The following is an 18482-nucleotide window of genomic DNA, read 5'->3' as shown; positions in this document are numbered from 1 at the left end:
TGAAGGAGAAAAAGCACCCCAAAATATGTGCCCCAATTTCTCCCGAGTACGGCAATGCCTCACATGTGACCAAAAAATACCAGTTGGGTGCATGGCAGGACTCAGAAGGGAAGGAGGGATTTTTGGATTTTGCAGCTCAGATTCTGGTGGAATTTTGGTGGGTGCTATGTCGCATTAGCAAGACCCCCCAAGCACCAATACAGTGGAACCCCCCCACAAGTGACCCCATTTTGCAAACTACACCCCTCAGGGAATTCATCTAGGGGTATAGTGTACATTTCAAACCCCCAGGGGTTTCACCAATTTTGATACAAGTGGGCAGTGAAAATGAAAAATTACATTTTTTTACACAAAAATGCAGTTCTGGCTCAAAATTTTTCATTTTCAGAAGGTATGAAGGAGAAAAAGCACCCCAAAATCTGTGCCCCAATTTCTCCCGAGTACGGCAATGCCTCACATGTGACCAAAAAATACCAGTTGGGTGCATGGCAGGACTCAGAAGGGAAGGAGTGATTTTTGGATTTTGCAGCACAGATTTTGGTGGAATGAATGGTGGGTGCTATGTTGCACCAATACAGTGGAACCCCCCCACAAGTCACCCCATTTTGCAAAGTACACCCCTCAGGGAATTCATCTAGGGGTATAGTGTACATTTCAAACCCCCAGGGGTTTCACCAATTTTGATACAAGTGGAAAGTGAAAATGAAAAATTACATTTTTTTACACAAAAATGCAGTTCTGGCTCAAAATTTTTCATTTTCAGAAGGAATGAAGGAGACAAAGCACCCCAAAATCTGTGCCCCAATTTCTCCCGAGTACGGCAATGCCTCACATGTGACCAAAAAATACCAGTTGGGTGCATGGCAGGACTCAGAAGGGAAGGAGTGATTTTTGGATTTTGCGGCTCAGATTCTGGTGGAATGAATGGTGGGTGCTATTTGGCATTAGCAAGACCCCCGAAGCACGGTGAAATTATGAACCTAATAATCCATAGATGTGTGGTATATTTTAAAACACTCCTTTATACATAGGCCGGGTTTGTCGGGGCAAGTGTCACACTGGAAAATAGTTTGCTTTCTTATTCCCTTTTTATAGCAAACTTTGCACCTTTTTTGTGTCCTGCCCTTTTTTCCAGTGGAGGGGATTTCATCAGGAAAATGCTGCCCTGGTACAATACGGGGGCCAGTACTAGAAGTACTGGGGCCCTCTGCCTGCTGGTTCCCAAATATTAGGCCCTTTATGACTTCCTCTTGAAAGTGCATAAATGTCCCCCTCTGGCCGGTAGAACGGAATAGCACGTAAGCGTTATACAGTGCCATCTGGATGATATACACGGCCAGCTTCTTGTACCAGATTTTTGTTTTCCGCAGGGCACTGTACGGCTTCAGTACCTGATCTGAAAGATCCACTCCGCCCATGTACCTATTGTAATCCAGGATACAATTAGGTTTTGAGGTGTGGGTACTGGTACCTCGTACAGGGACGGAGGTGGTACTGTCTCCATGAATTGTTGTCAGTATAAGGACATCCCTCTTGTCCTTATATTTGACCAACAACATATTTTCGGTGCATATTCCCCTGCTTTCACCCCTTCTCATTACTTGGGCAATGTGCGTTTTTGGGAGGCCTCTTTGGTTCTTGCGCACAGTACCGCAAGCTGCTGTACCTCTTGAACCAAGGGCCTTAAACAGGGGGATGCTAGTGTAAAAGTTATCCACATAGAGGTGATAACCTTTATCCAGGAAGGGGTGCACTAAATCCCAGACAATTTTTCCACTAACACCTACGAGGGAGGGGGGGCATTCTGGCGGTTCAATTCTTGAATCCTTCCCTTCATATACCCTAAACCTGTGAGTGTACCCTGAGGTGCTTTCACACAGCTTATACATTTTTATGCCATACCTTGCCCTCTTACTGGGAAGGTACTGGCGGAATTTAACCCTTCCTTTAAAATGTATAAGGGACTCGTCTATGCAAATGAATTTATCTGGGATGTACATGTCTTCAAATTTGGCACTGAAATGATCAATGACCGGCCTGACTTTGAATAGCCGGTCAAAGGTGGGATCATCTCTGGGTGGGCACTGTGCATTATCGTTGTAATGCAAAAATTTAAGGATCGTCTCAAATCGAGCCCGGGGCATGGCCATACGGTAAAATGGGGTGCTGTACAGAACATCTGTACTCCAATATTGCCTAATTTCTGGCTTTTTTACTATGCCCATATGAAACACCAGACCCCAAAACGTCATCATCTCTACTGCATCTACAAGGGTCCACCTAGCAAATGATGACGTGGGGTTTTGAGCAATAAACTGCTGGGCATATAAATTAGTTTGGTCCACCATTAAATTTATAAAATCATCAGAGAAAAATAATTTGAAAAAGTCAATTTCTCTGAGACCTGTGGAATCAAATTGGATTCCTGGCATGGCCAAAAACTCAGGAACCTGGGGCTCAAAATTGTCTGGTGGTGGGGTCCATACGAGATCAATTATTGGGGGGGGGGGGTCTCAGCTGCTCTACGGGGGCGACTTTGAGGGGGTCCCTCATCACCAGAGGAGGAAGAGGTGCTTAAGACGAATCCTTCAAATTCCCCGCTTGCCTCACTGGCTGTGTCAGAGTCAGAGGCAAGCATGGCATATGCCTCCTCCGCTGAATACATTCTTCTGGATGACTGGGATGACATTTGGGATGACATTTGGGATGACATTTTTATTTTTGTGTTACTGGTAGTGAAATGTTTCAACACGTGTATAGTGTAGGGGGGGGGGTACAAACTTTATTTCAACCCGGGGGGTATGTAGTGTGTAGTGTGTATGTAGTGCAGAAAAAAAAAAATACTTTATACAAAAAAAAAAAATTGAAGGGGTTAAAAAAAAAAAATTGAAGGGGTTAAAAAAAAAAATTGAAGGGGTTAAAAAAAAAAATTTGAAGGGGTTAAAAAAAAAAAAAAGGTCCTGCGCCAAAAATTGAGCACAGATGTTGGTCAGTAACGTCCGTCACTGAACAGCGCTCAAAGGCAACAGGAATTTGATAAAAAAAAAAAAAAATAGATCAACCCTGTGCCGAAAAAGCTGATCAGTGATGTACGTCACTGATCAGCGCACAGTGGCCACAGGACACCCACAAAATCACAGTGTGTGTAAAAAAAAAAATAAAAAAAGACCCCACAGCACCCACAAAAAAAAAAAGGTGATCAGTGATGAGACACTGATTACCAGTGAGGGGCAGCAGGTGCACAACCTTTGGTGCAACTGACAGTGCAACTGGCAGCAACTGACAGGTATATATAAAAAAAAAAACCTCTGCACCCCCAAAAAGTTGCTGATCACCTCAGATATAGTGATCAGCACAAAAGGCGGGGGCAGCAGACACAAAATTTAGCACTCTCTATCACTCTCTGTCACTATCTCTCTCTATCTCTCTATCTCTCACTATCTATCACTCTATGACACTGCAGCAGCAGCAGTGACAGGTATATATATATATATATAAAAAAAACCTGCGCCCCCAAAAAGTTGCTGATCAGTTAATTTATACTGATCAGCACAAAAGGGGGGGCAGCAGTCAGTTATATAAAAAATATATACAGTAGCACAATCTGTCACTATCTCTATCTCTCTCTCTATCTCTCTCTATCTCTCTCTATCTCTCTATCTATAACTATCACACTGCAGCAGCACAAAATATAGCACTCTCTGTCACTAGGCCTCTCTATCTCTCTCTATCTATCTCTCTCTATCTCTCTCTATCTCTCTCTATCTCTCTCTCTCTATCTCTCTATCTATAACTATATCACACTGCAGCAGCACAAAATATAGCACTCTCTGACACTATCTCTCTCTATCTCTCTATCTCTCTCTATCTAACGCTATTACACTGCAGCAGCACAAGTTCACAACACAGGAAGTCACAAGTAACAGGATCCAGGAAGCATCCAGCACACTACAAGCAGTGATGAAGCAGTGATCAGGCAAGGTATTTGCAAGGATCAGGTAAGTATTTGGCAAGGTTCAGGTCAGTATACTGCGGCAGCTAGGCACGGTGACCGCACTGCAAGCAATTCCAGACCGGAATGGCGTCTGCAGTGCAGTCACCGTTAGTTTAAATCCCCCTCCTTGGCTGTGATTGGTCCGTCGGTCCGACGAACCAATCACGGCCTTTGGGGGCGGGCGGGGTGAGGTGGGGTGACACCAGTGTCACCCTTACACCCCGCGGTGATTGGTGCTGTACTTTACAGCACCAATCACCTCCGATCCCGTGTCACCGGCGAACGTTATTCGCCGGTGACACAGGAAAACGCTGTGAATGGCTGTTCACACTGAACAGCCAATCACAGCGATCGCCGACGGGGGGGCGGCATCGCAGCCCCCCCTGGGCATGCACGGACATGTCTGCTGTCAGGGACAGCAGACATGTTGAAACTGTCACCGCGTCTATAGACGCGGTGACAGTTACAAGCCATGACGTACATTTACGCCATGTGTCGGGAAGTACTTCCCGACCATGACGTAAATGTACGTCAATTGTCGGGAAGGGGTTAATACTACAATAGCATGCATAAAATACAATATAAATTCACAATAAAAAAAGAGGGGGAGGGGGAGGGGTAGAAGGAAATAAGCTGCATCCACTGAAATATTGATATCACCTTTTGTAAGTCCACAGTTCAATGGGAACCCAATGATGGTAAGATCCTGTAGTGCTTGGCCACAGCGGTGCTCTGTAAAACTTTATCCAGGTGTAATATGGGGGTAGCGAGCCTCCCAATTCGGAGTGGAAAGTTAGGTCGAGACGTCCGCAAGGTGACACTGGGTGGGTATTAGATAGGCGGCTTGCCTTCAGAAGAAGAGTGCCTCACTCCAGGTCAGGTGTGCCGGTGGTATTCGCAGCTTTGGGATCTCCAGTAGATTGTGGGTAGTGGATGGTGATGGTGTGGAGCAGCGTATTCAAGGGGCAAATTGCAGACTTTTGCAGGAATGGATCCGGCATTTATTATTCAAACGGTGGCAATTCGGGTTGTTGGATTTGGCTGCTGATTTATGCTCATTCGGCCGGCACAGGGACCAGGTGAGCACAGCGGCGGGAGGCGGCAGGATCGCCCTGGAGGCAGCAGGAGGCTGGATGGGGCTGGGACAGAGGCATTCGGTGGGCCGGGTATGGGTAAAGACGGGAGGCGGCCAGAGGGTACAGGAGGGTATTGGAGGCGGCAGGAAGGTGCAGGCGGCTGCTCATACAGCGCCATCCTCCTTGACTCAATCATTTGTTTTCACATCGGATTGAGATTGCCATCAAAAGCAGGTGGATTAGCAGCTATTCCGTCAATCCACCGGGTTTTCGGCAGGTTGGAACATTTTGACCTGCCGAAGAAAAACAGCAGCACTGAATAGGTCGGAACCCTTTTCTACCTATTCATGTCATAACCTGACATCTTTTCTGCAAGACGACAGTGACTGAATATACCCATAAGTATGAAACAGTGTCAATTCTAAGCATAGATAATTGTCAGTAGCTAAAGCAAAATCTGGAGTACGTGAAATTGTCAAAGGCCTTGGCAGAACATCAGCATGTGAGACTGTTCTGAGTGTTGATAATAGCTTTTATAGCCGAATGGACATATTGCGCAGAGCCCCTTTAAAGATAATTTGTATTTCAGAGTAATAGCATGAATGAGCCCTAATTGCTTAATCACAGACTCATACATATACATAAGAACATAGACTGCAGCCATTGGGAACATATGTGTTGCAATAAATGTAAATGTGATAGAGTAGTGAAATGCAGACCGGACAGGTAATAGTGAGCAGGTAAAAGTTATAGGCACAGGGGGCAGCTATTATTGACACTCAGAACAGTCTCACATGCTGATGTTCTGTCTATGCCTTTGACAATTTTGTGTTCTCCAAATTTTGCTTTAGCTACTTGCAATTATCTATGCTTAGAATTGACACTGTTTCAGGGGGATATTCAATGCAAGATCACAACTGTCGGGCTGGCCCAACAGCCGAGACCCTGTCCCATTCTCGGCCGGCTCGACACAGATTTGGCAGGTGGGATTCAATGCCCGGCTGACGAGCCTGAGAAGGGGGAGTAGCCGCAAGAAGCTGCCAGAAATTGCCGAGCTGTGGCCGGGAGCTTATCAATTCCCGGCAGTTCTTGGGAGAACATGCCCGACTGCTTGTAAAGTCAGGCACGTTCTGCCAAGATCCCTGTTCAATGCTGTCGGGAATAGCGCGGGAGATTGAATATCCCACTTACTTTGTGTCAACTAGCTATTTAACAATCTGCTGGTTCTATTGCCACACAGTTGCTACAGCAATCTATAATGTAGTAACTTACACTCAGGTGCTTATTGGATTAATAAGTAGCAATTACTGTATAGACACATGTGATATGTTTGGCCGTAAATAATACATGTTATGATAACCAGGCTATGACACAGACTGTGTCAATACGATTGTTATATACAACTGTACTCGTTTGCCTCTCAGCCACCTGTGAATTTTTCACATGATCTGACAATAATATATCGGTAGCATATTATGGTGTTTTAAATTGTGATACCTGGGTCTCATATTATAGGATCCATACCATAAATGCATACCTCCCAACTTTTGAAGTTGAGAGGTCGGGGGGGGGGGGGGGGGGGGGGGGGGGCGTGCCTTGAGAAAAGGGGGCGTGGCCTCACGGGGTGACGCGAAATCCGGCCACACCCCCGTTTTCGCCGCTCGTCGTAATATAACTTCAGCCTCGTCGCTTCTTAGGAGGCACTGGCAATTCCCCCCCCCCACACACACACACCAACCAACCCCCCCCCCCGCCCGCCCGTCTGTCCGTACTTACCGCTCGCTGGCTCTGCAGGACTTCATGCTCCACTCAGACGCGCAGAGATGGCAGCTGCTGGATAGGAAGAGGACGTCACTGTGACCGTCCAGCAGCTTGCGCACATACGCTGGAGGCACAGTGACGTCCTAGAGAGCGTGGGGGCGTGGTTTATATCTCCCAACCGTCTCGGGAAGCCGGGACTGCGGTAAGCAGTACCGGGACGACGGGACATCGGCCGTAAATCGTGAATGTCCCGCCGAATCCGGGACGGTTGGGAGGTATGATAAATGTATGATTGTTTGCGATATATCCTGCTGCACATTGACAGTTTAAATATTGCACTGCTTTCCTGTGTTCATTTTTTATGACACATTGTCACATTATGTACAATTATTTTTTAGGTTATTTGTTTCATGTTGTTCGTCTGTTTTTGTCTATGGCTGATTGTCACAGACAATTTTTATTACTTTAATTAAAAGTTACTTTTTAATTATCACATTGCATTTATAGAAGGCGAGTGCCCCGCCCGGGGGAATCTTTCTTTATCCTCCCTTGGATAAACTGTTCCATATTAAATAATCCTATGCAAGAAATGCTGACTCATAGTTTTTTTTAACCCTTTGCGTGCCAAGTGAATTTGTCAAAATAGGTGTGAAAATTGCCAAGCAAACATTTGTATTCCTCATAACGAACTGTAATGGTTACCTTATATAGGAAATATAATCATTTTTTTACACAACATATTTTCTTTTAATTGATATAACAAATGTGAGCGACGCTGGCATTTTTAGTGGATATTTTGCTCATCTCTCACAGAAATGTTGGCATTCAAAGGGTTAAGGGCCTTTAGCACTCCTTTTTATTGAAGCAAATTGGTAATTGAAGTGTACAGAAAAATGTTACTGACATCCAGTGGCGTAACTATGGAGGGTGCAGGGGATGCAGCTGCTATGGGGCCCGGGCCCTTGGGGGGCCCCATAGCACAGCAGGTATCCCCTGCACCCTTTTTCCTTATTAGTGCCGCTCGCTTGGCAGTGTTGGTGGTGCCTCTGCCCCCTCCCCCGCTAGCGACAATGCGCTACGTATGAAGGAGAATGTGGTGGTTCGGCTGTTGCAGCCTTCCCCCCTCTCCCTTCTTTGATGCTGCCGGCCGGGGACTGACGTCACTATCTAGTGACCAGCCTTGCCCTGGGAAACAGGAGACACGGAGCTGTCAGTGCAGGAAGACTCGGCACTGACAGCATGAATTATACTGGTAAGGGGGACAGGGTTAACTGTGGGTCGGAGGGGAGAGGATGTGAATAGGAGAAACACTGTGTGTGTGTGTGTGTGTGTGTGTGTCTCTCTCTGTATGTCTGTCTCTCTCTGTGTGTGTGTGTGTGTGTGTGTGTGTGTGTGTCTCTCTCTCTCTCTGTATGTCTCTGTCTGTATGTCTCTCTCTCTGTCTGTATGTCTCTCTCTGTATGTCTCTCTCTCTCTGTGTGTGTCTCTCTCTGTCTCTCTCTCTGTCTCTCTCTCTGTATGTCTCTCTCTGTCTCCCTGTCTGTCTGTCTCTCTATCTGTCTCTCTCTGTATCTCTCTCTCTCTCTCTCTGTCTCACTCTCTCTCTCTCTTTCTGTATGTCTATCTCTCTCTCTCTGTCTGTCTCTCTCTCTTTCTGTATGTCTATCTCTCTCTCTGTCTGTCTATCTCTCTCTCTGCCTGTCTCTCTCTCTCTCTCTGCCTGTCTCGACTCTCTCTCTCTCTGTATGTCTTTCTCTCTCTCTCTCTGTATGTCTCTCACTCTCTCTCTCTCTCTGTATGTATCCCTCTCTATCTGTCTGTCTGTCTCTCTCTGTCTATGTCTCTATGTCTGTCTCTCTCCACCTCCTCTCATTTACTCCCTCCCCACCATGTCTCTCCTCTTTTTCTCCCTCTCTTCTGCTACAACCCCCCCCCCCCCCCTTTACACCTCGGGCCCCTTCCATATAATCTCTCTCTATCTCCCTCCCCCCCCCCCCCCCAAACACACACACCTGTCACCCTCTCCTCCTGGGGTGGGGGGCCCTTTCAAAATTTTGCTATGGGGCCCAGAAGGTAGTAGTTACGCCTCTGCTGACATCTGCTTTTGTAAAAATCTTGGTTAACAATTGTCAGTTACAGCGGCGTAACTATAGCACTGCAGCCCCAGCCACCGCGGGGGGCGCTGTGCATGTGGGGGCCCCGGGGGCTGCGGTGCTATAGTTACACCCCCCCAATCCCCCGAAGACTTACCTATCTCGCTGGTCCCGGCGGCTCCGTTCTTCTGCTGAGGACCACCACAAAATGGCCGCCCCCATATAGCACACAGTTCTCTGAAACTGTCTGTTGTATGGGGGCGGCCATTTTGTGGTGGTCCTCAGCAGAAGAACGGAGCCGCCAGGACCAGCGCGATAGGTAAGGCTACAGGGGATTGGGGGGGGGTTTGCATGGGCGGCGGGGGATTGGGGGTGCTTGGCGGGGTGGCGGCGGGGGGGCGCCCCCCCCCCTAACGGCGGGGGGGGGGCACCCAAAACTTAGTTACGCCACTGGTCAGTTATGAAAATAAGATTAGAAACCAAGAAATATCTGGGATTTGAACTGAAAATGGAGCTAAATCTGATATTAGTGGGTATATGGTTGTGAAAATGGATTAAAACAAAACTTCATCAGCAGGTGAATATGGTACTCGGCAATGTGTGGAAAGAGATAAAATGGTTAGGTATAAATCACTAACCAATCGGCTTCTAACTAACATATTTTAAAGAATGATAGAAACTGCCCGGACCAGAAGGAGGAGGAGCCCGCAGCAGCAGGATCAGCCGTGTAAGGGAGGGAGGGGGAGCAACTGGGTGAGCCACCGGGAAACTGCTGCACATGTGCCGGGCACATCACAAAGGGAAGCTCTTAACTCAAGAGTTGTCCTTTGCAATAATTATCGCATATGTTAGGGCATATGCGATAATTATCTATGTGGTAGCCAGCAATGTGTGGCGAAGTGGAGCCGCGGATGTTAGAGCATCTCGCCCTTAATCTGCTAATTGTAATACTGTATATTTAACCTCATATATGGTCATGAAAAGACTTGCAGACTAGTGAGCAATGTTAGAGCCCATTGCCATCCCACTTTTTTGTCAGCAATCCCCATTGTTAAACATAGAAATATTGCTCAGAATTACATAAATCTGGAGGAGTAGAAATTATGACAGTGGACTACAATATGCTGTATTCTCCAGATTTCTTACAGCCCTCCATTCCATAACATATTTCAATTAAGTTTCAATTTAGTATTATCTATGAATTTCAGCAGCACAATGCTTTAAATTTGGCTCTAATGGAGATTTTTAAATAAACAAAAAACAGCAACTCATTAAGATACTTTAAAATTGTTTGTAAACTATTGTAAACTGTCTGCGCCAAACCGGTAATGCTGACTATAAACTAGACCAACTTTTATCCAACATCCATCTAGTTAGTTGGTTGGACTGAAAATATGGCACAGTAGTGGAGCAAATGATATTCAGCAATTTCCTCACAAACCCCAAAAAATGGACAAAAACATTCAGTGAAATTGTTTAATTCAAACAGATTCAACTTCAGAACCTTGTCTGAAGGACAATTTTGGTCAGTTTCCCCATTTATGAATTACAAATTACATTTTGCTCCCACCATGTAACAGATATTTATTCCATCCAACCAACTAGTTTGATGGTTGGATGAAAGTTGATCTAGTGTATGGCCAGCATAAGAGTAAGATAATAGTTGAGCATGGTTAAGTGGTTAGGGGGAACTATTTCTGCTTGGCACTCATTAATAAGGCCAAACTCTGTAAATAATAAAAACATGAAATTATGAATCAGGAACACTCCAAATACTGTAGTGTCTGTTTTTGCATGAAGCCCACAGATATTAGACAGTTTTGTTTTTACAATACAATTTATATGTCAGTTTGAACACACCTCACCCAGATCTAACCTTTTTTGTGCACAAGTTACATCTGCCCCACCTGCAGAGCAGCATTGTTGTGCACAGTTACTTGCTTTTTTAAATAGTTTGCAAATCTGAATCAGGCCCATATTACCAATTTATCATTCCCCATAAAAACATTAAAGACTGCCACAAGCTCTGCATTTTTATATACTGGTCATGTCCCCCATTTTGTTTTCAACTCTAATTCTATACAGCATTTCTTCAGTATACAGTCAATAAGTCGACATGTGTAGGGTCAACCACTGAAGATCGACATGCCTAAGGTCGGCAGGATTAGAAGGTTGACGGAAGCATTAGGTTGACAATAGGAAGGTTGACAGTCGAATGGTTGACATTAGTTTTTTTGAGCCGACATGTGCCGACCGGCGGTATTTCATGCCCCACTTTCCACTGGGGCGTGGTGGGAGAAAAAAATACAGATGGAGCGCCTCTCAGCCAGCTCAGGGATTCGCCAGATCCCCTAAACTGGTGCTACATAGCAGTGAGGCGCTTCATATGACGGGGATGCGCTAGCGTCTCACACGCACATGCATCCCCATTAGCACGGCAGCGGGGAGCGGAATCCCTTCATGTCTCTGCTTCAGGGAGATGGGCAGGGTTATTGGGGGGTGCAGGCAGCTACCGGGGGGGGGGGGGGGGGTGGAGGAGCAGCGGGGAGGCGGCAGAGGGCAGCAGCGGGCTCCGTCAGAATGGGGCAGGCAAGCGTCTCGTGCTTGTGTGCCCCCTTCTGGCAGCTAGCAAACGGATGGAGATTCTATTGCCAGGAGCAGCTCTAATGAGAGCTGTTCCATCTGTAGTGTGCCGTGTACAGTGAGGTCCCTTGCCCGAAGCATGCAAGGGAATGCTGTACACTGAAAGTGTCCATGTCAACATCTGGGACAAAAAAGTGACAAAATCATGTCGACATTTGACTGTCGAAATTCCCATGGTTGACTTAATGATTGTGTCCACCTTCCAACCCTGCCGACTTTACCCATGTTGACCTCTTTCATGTGTTGACTTAAGCCATGTCGATCTTCAGTGGTCGACCCAACGCACCCAACTGGCATTTTTAGTAAAATATAAAACACACTGTGTACCTTAAAGGCATTTAACAACCATATTAGGATTCCTCAATATTTACAATTCCTTACACAATACTGTATGAATGTAACTCTGCCCATATCTCAAACTCACCCAACCTGTTATTAATGATCACATGCTCTTTGGAATAAAGCTCAGTGCCAAAGAGGGACAGAGCTCAGAGACTTTGCTGTAATCGGGCTGTGCTCAGAATGGCAGTAAATGTAGTGGGGACCCTTTTCCTGGCCACTGGTGTCACTCTTCTTATATATCTTGTTAAATGGTGGAGGAAGATATCACAGAAGAACCTGCCCCCGGGGCCCACCCCTCTGCCCCTGCTGGGGAACATCATGCAGATCAGCACCACAGAATTACCACAATCTTTGGTTAAGGTAAGCTGGGGCATTTATTCTTTATTATAATTAGGGATGAGGGCGTTCGGATTAGGGATGTGCACCGGCCACTTTTCGGGTTTTGGGTTCTAATGGGTTTTGCCAAAACACCTAATAAGTGTTTTGTGTTTTGATTTCTTGGGTTTTGGGTTTTGATTTTTTTGTTAAAAAAGCATAAAAACTGCTAAAATCGCAGAATTTGGGTGGTTTTTTTTGCTCCTACGCTATATTAACCTCAATAACATTCATTTCCACTCATTTCCAGTCTATTCTGAACACCTCACAATATTGTTTTTAGGGCACCAAATTTTGTATCCGAGGTAGCTGGATAACTATGCTTAGCCACACAAGTGTGCGGCACAAACACGTGGCTCATGTAAGAGTGGCACTGCAGTGGCAGACATGATGGCAGCTTAAAAAAATAGGCCCCAAAAAGACCCCTATCTGGCTTGATCGTGCACTGTTTACCATGTGCAGCCAAGTAGCGGTGGGCATTTTGTGCAGCACAGAGTTTGTCTGCAAGTGTGTTACTGTTTTGATCACTTTAACATCCAACAAGACCCCTATCTGGCTTGATTGTGTGATTATGATTAAATAAATTTTGATTATGATTTAATTAATTAAATTATATATAGCAGCCTAGTATGTAGTTGTACTAGGTAGGTACACTTAGGCAGTAGCACTGCCAGTGGCAACAGTGGACTGAGTAAATAATACTGGCAACGTCTATTCACAGTATTCAGTGCAGGCAGCACCAGTGGACTATATATAATTCAATTAATTAAGTATCTATATAATAAGTTGAAGAGTGTGTGTGCGTGTGTGTGTGCGTGTCTCAGGGGTGGATTGGCCTAGCGGGAAACCGGGCCATTTCCCGGTGGGCCGGCTATTAAGACAATAAAAGGGGCCGCTCTCCCCCCACCCTGGCTGCGGACCGCAATCACAGCGGGTAGCAGCCGCAGCGGTTTCTCCAAATCAATACGGGCCGGGGGTGTTCTGACAGTCAAAATGGCCGCGGGAGGGCTGCTGTGCATGCGCGGCCGCACTCAGCTCCTCCCGCGGTGCAGCACTGCCATTCACCCCTCCGATCCCCTCTTCCACGGACGTGATGTCTCTCCCCTGGCACTGACCTCACAAGCCGCCTGCTACTCTCCCACAAGGAGACAGGCGCGACCCCGGAACCTGTATATCCCCACCAACCACCTGCAGACTGAGGGCAGAAGCCACAGAATGCAGGCTGCAGGGCTGCCTCACTGCCCTGGAACCTGTGTGAAGTATATAATTATTCAGGAGGTGGGGTTGCCTGTGCTCCTTATACAGCAGGCGGGCGGGGCGATGCCACCGCTGGGCAGTGCCAGGAACAACTGATACCAGATCATGACAACAGTGCACTTTCCCAGGTCCTGGCATGACCTCTACTGCTACCAGTGAGTTATAGTGCACACAGATACACCACACAGCGCTGTACAAGGGCAGATTTATTAATAATGTGTGTGTTTGCATATACAGTGTGTGTGTGTGTGTGTGTGTGGGGGGGGGTGTGCATATAAAGTATGACTGTGTGGGGGGATGTGTGCCTATACAGTATGACTGTGGGGGGATGTGTGCATATACAGTGACTGTGGGGGGGGGGGGGGGGATGTGTGCATACACAGTATGAGTGTGGGGGTGGGGATGTGTGCTTATACAGTATGAGTGTGGGGGGGATGTGTGCATATACAGTATGAGTGTGGGGGGATGTGTGCATACACAGTATGAGTGTGTGGGGGGGATGTGTGCATATACAGTATGAGTGCATACCTCCCAACTTTTCACCTGAACAAATAGGGACACTTCGCCGCGTGAGCGTCCGAAAAGGGGGCGGGGCATATGCAAATGAGGGCGCGGCTTATGCTAATTAGCCGCGACCTCATTTTCATACGAGAATAGATGCTGTGCGCATGCGCACAGCGTCTATTCTACTAGATTGGGGGGTCTCCCAACTGCCACCCCCCGCAGCGGGACAATGCCTGCCGCGGGTGGGACAGCGGGACAGGAAAATCGGGACTGTCCCTCTAAAATCGTGACAGTTGGGAGGTATGTGAGTGTGGGGGGGATGTGTGCATATACAGTATGACTGTGTGGGGGATGTGTGCATATACAGTATGACTGTGTGGGGGATGTGTGCGTATACAGTATGAGTGTGGGGGGGTGTGTGCATATACAGTGACTGTGGGGGGGATGTGTGCATACACAGTATGAGTGAGTGGGGGGGATGTGTGCATATACAGTATGAGTGTGGAGGGGGATGTGTGCATATACAGTATGACTGTGTGGGGGGATGTGCGCGTATACAGTATGATTGTGTGGTGGGGATGTGTGCATATACAGTATGACTGTGTGGTGGGGATGTGTGCATATACAGTATGAGTGTGTGGTGGGGATGTGTGCGTATACAGTATGAGTGTGTGGGGGGGATGTGTGCGTATACAGTATGACTGTGGGGGTGGAGATGTGTGCATATACAGTATGAGTGTGGGGGGGGGATGTGTGCATATACAATATGAGTGTGTGGGGGGGGATGTGTGCGTATACAGTATGACTGTGTGGTGGGGATGTGTGCATACACAGTATGAGTGTGTGGGGGGATGTGTGCATATACAGTATGAGTGTGTGGTGGAGATGTGTGCATATACATTATGACTGTGTGGAGGTATGTGTGCATACACAGTATGAGTGTGTGGGGGATGTGTGCATATACAGTATGAGTGTGTGGTGGAGATGTGTGCATATACATTATGACTGTGTGGAGGTATGTGTGCATATACAGTATGAGTGTGTTGGGGGGGATGTGCGTATACAGTATGACTGTGTGGTGGGATGTGTACATATACAGTATGACTGTGTGGTGGGGATGTGTATACAGTATGACTCTGTGGGGGGGGGGTGTGCCTACACAGTATGAGTGTGTGGTGGGGATGTGTGCCTATACAGTATGAGTGTGTGGTGGGGATGTGTGCGTATACAGTATGAGTGTGTGGTGTGGATATGTATACAGTATGACTGTGTGGTGGGGATGTGTATACAGTATGAGTGTGTGGTGGGGATGTGTGCATATACAGTATGAGTGTGTGGTGGGGATGTGTGCATATACAGTATGACTGTGTGGTGGGGATGTGTGCATATACAGTATGAGTGTGTGGGGGGATGTGTGCATATACAGTATGAGTGTGTGGTGGGGATGTGTGCGTATACAGTATGACTGTGTGGGGGGATGTGTGCATATACAGTGACTGTGGTGGGGGATGTGTGCATATACAGTATGACTGTGTGGGGGATGTGTGCGTATACAGTATGAGTGTGGGGGGGTGTGTGCATATACAGTGACTGTGGGGGGGATGTGTGCATACACAGTATGAGTGAGTGGGGGGGGTGTGTGCATATACAGTATGACTGTGTGGGGGGGATGTGCGCGTATACAGTATGATTGTGTGGTGGGGATGTGTGCATATACAGTATGACTGTGTGGTGGGGATGTGTGCATATACAGTATGAGTGTGTGGTGGGGATGTGTGCGTATACAGTATGAGTGTGTGGGGGGGATGTGTGCGTATACAGTATGACTGTGGGGGTGGAGATGTGTGCATATACAATATGAGTGTGTGGGGGGGATGTGTGCGTATACAGTATGACTGTGTGGTGGGGATGTGTGCATACACAGTATGAGTGTGTGGGGGGATGTGTGCATATACAGTATGAGTGTGTGGTGGAGATGTGTGCATATACATTATGACTGTGTGGAGGTATGTGTGCATACACAGTATGAGTGTGTGGGGGGATGTGTGCATATACAGTATGAGTGTGTGGTGGAGATGTGTGCATATACATTATGACTGTGTGGAGGTATGTGTGCATATACAGTATGAGTGTGTTGGGGGGGATGTGCGTATACAGTATGATTGTGTGGTGGGGATGTGTGCATATACAGTATGACTGTGTGGTGGGATGTGTACATATACAGTATGACTGTGTGGTGGGGATGTGTATACAGTATGACTCTGTGTGGGGGGGGGGTGTGCCTACACAGTATGAGTGTGTGGTGGGGATGTGTGCCTATACAGTATGAGTGTGTGGTGGGGATGTGTGCGTATACAGTATGAGTGTGTGGTGTGGATATGTATACAGTATGACTGTGTGGTGGGGATGTGTATACAGTATGAGTGTGTGGTGGGGATGTGTGCATATACAGTATGAGTGTGTGGTGGGGATGTGTGCATATACAGTATGACTGTGTGGTGGGGATGTGTGCATATACAGTATGAGTGTGTGGGGAGATGTGTGCATATACAGTATGAGTGTGTGGTGGGGATGTGTGCGTATACAGTATGAGTGTGTGGTGTGGATGTGTGCGTATACAGTATGACTGTGTGGGGGGATGTGTGCATATACAGTGACTGTGGTGGGGGATGTGTGCATATACAGTATGAGTGTGTAGGGGATGTGTGCATATACAGTATGAGTGTGTGGGGGGATGTGTGCATATACATTACGACTGTGTGGGAGGATGTGTGCATATACAGTATGACTGTGTGGTGGGGATGTGTGCGTATACAGTATGAGTGTGTGGGGGGATGTGTGCATATACAGTATGACTGTGTGGTGGGGATGTGTGCATATACAGTATGAGTGTGTGGGGGGATGTGTGCATATACAGTATGAGTGTGTGGTGGGGATGTGTGCGTATACAGTATGAGTGTGTGGTGTGGATGTGTGCGTATACAGTATGACTGTGTGGGGGGATGTGTGCATATCAGGGCCGTCTTTTCGTATGGGCTTAATGGGCACTTGCCCAGGGGCCCCAGGTGTATAAGGGCCCTATGCTGATAGCTGAGGATCCCCTTTTTCCAGGGATACCAGAATTTTTAAAATCGGCCCTGGGGAACTGGAGATATCCAACTTCAAAGCAGCAGTCCACATCCGACCTGTTAATTGCAGTTCCCAGTCATATTTCTCAGGTTCTCTCTGACTTAGAGTTTTTCTGAGAGTATATTCCAAAAGCTGGGGCTCTCCCCGTTCTGTCGATACTAGAGGTTTGTCTCTATCTTGCCCAGAACCAGAGATATCAGCCTTCCAGCAGCCGGTCCCTGCTCCAGCTCTAAATGTCTGGTGTACAGTTTTATATTTTTGTCAATGGATTGCTCTGGCTCCTGATCTCTGATCCCCAAGTTCCCAGCACCTCCTGAAAGTTTGGACTCTAGGTTTTTATACTATTGAAGGCTAAGAAATCTATTTCCAGATAATGGCGATATCTGCAGTCAAACAAGCTGCCCTCCACTGGAAAAGGACGAATATTAAGCCCACTCCATTATCCAACCCTCCCCTGTGTATAAAACACCCCCTACCTCCCTGGAAGTCATTTACAACGGACCCTTCATTCAGCTCAGTGCCCCCTTCCACATGTTAGTGTTCTCCCTCCCACCACCTGTGCAGTAAAGGAGTAATTAGCAGAAGTTACTGCTCTAGGTCCTACATGTTGAATGGAAGATAGAGCACCCCCTGCCAACAGTGGGACATCAAAGCTGCTGCTGATAGTACCCCCCAACCCTAGGAGGGGAGAATGGGTAAGGGCCCGGTGCATTGCTTTGCCCAGGGGCCCACACTGCTGTTAAGATGGCCCTGGTGCATATACAGTGACTGTGGTGGGGGATGTGTGCATATACAGTATGAGTGTGTGGGGGGATGTGTGCATATACAGTATGAGTGTGTGGGGGGATGTGTGCATATACATTACGACTGCGTGGGAGGATGTGTGCATATACAGTATGACTGTGTGGTGGGGATGTGTGCGTATACAGTATGAGTGTGTGGGGGGATGTGTGCATATACATTACGACTGTGTGGGAGGATGTGTGCATATACAGTATGACTGTGTGTGGGGGGTGTGTGCGTATACAGTATGATTGTGTGGTGGGGATGTGTGCATATACAGTATGACTGTGTGGGGGGATGTGTGCATTTACAGTATGATTGTGTGGTGGGGATGTGTGCGTGTACTGTATGAGTGTGTGGTGGGGATGTGTGTGTATACAGTAAGACTGTGTGGTGGGGATTGTGCGTATACAGTATGAGTGTGTGGTGGGGATGTGTGCGTATACAGTATGTGTGTGGGAGGGTGTGCATATACAGTATGTGCATGGGAGGGTGTGAATATGCAATGTTTGTGTGAATCACTAA

General features: G+C 47.1%; 1 protein-coding gene across 4 annotated transcripts in view; it reads left to right on the top strand.

Moving 5' to 3' along the window:
- Positions 1-7931: 7931 nt before the first annotated feature.
- Positions 7932-18482, top strand: part of LOC146036043 (cytochrome P450 2H2-like) — a 76288-nt gene continuing 65737 nt past the window's right edge. Inside the window, exons 1-2 of one of the 4 annotated variants that reach the window (XM_083159811.1) lie at positions 7932-8083; positions 12032-12269. In XM_083159811.1, coding sequence (XP_083015937.1) covers positions 12090-12269 — 180 coding nt within the window. In that variant the 5' untranslated portion in view covers positions 7932-8083; positions 12032-12089. The remainder of the gene's footprint in view (positions 8084-12031; positions 12270-18482) is intronic. The other 3 variants (XM_083159810.1, XM_083159813.1, XM_083159814.1) reach the window with 3 other exon arrangements.

Source organism: Crinia signifera, chromosome 9 (assembly GCF_055691185.1).
Source record: "Crinia signifera chromosome 9, ASM5569118v1, whole genome shotgun sequence".
Taxonomy (NCBI): Eukaryota; Metazoa; Chordata; class Amphibia; order Anura; family Myobatrachidae; genus Crinia; species Crinia signifera.
Note: the sequence above shows the minus strand (reverse complement) of the source record. Positions and strands in the feature narration are given on the sequence as shown.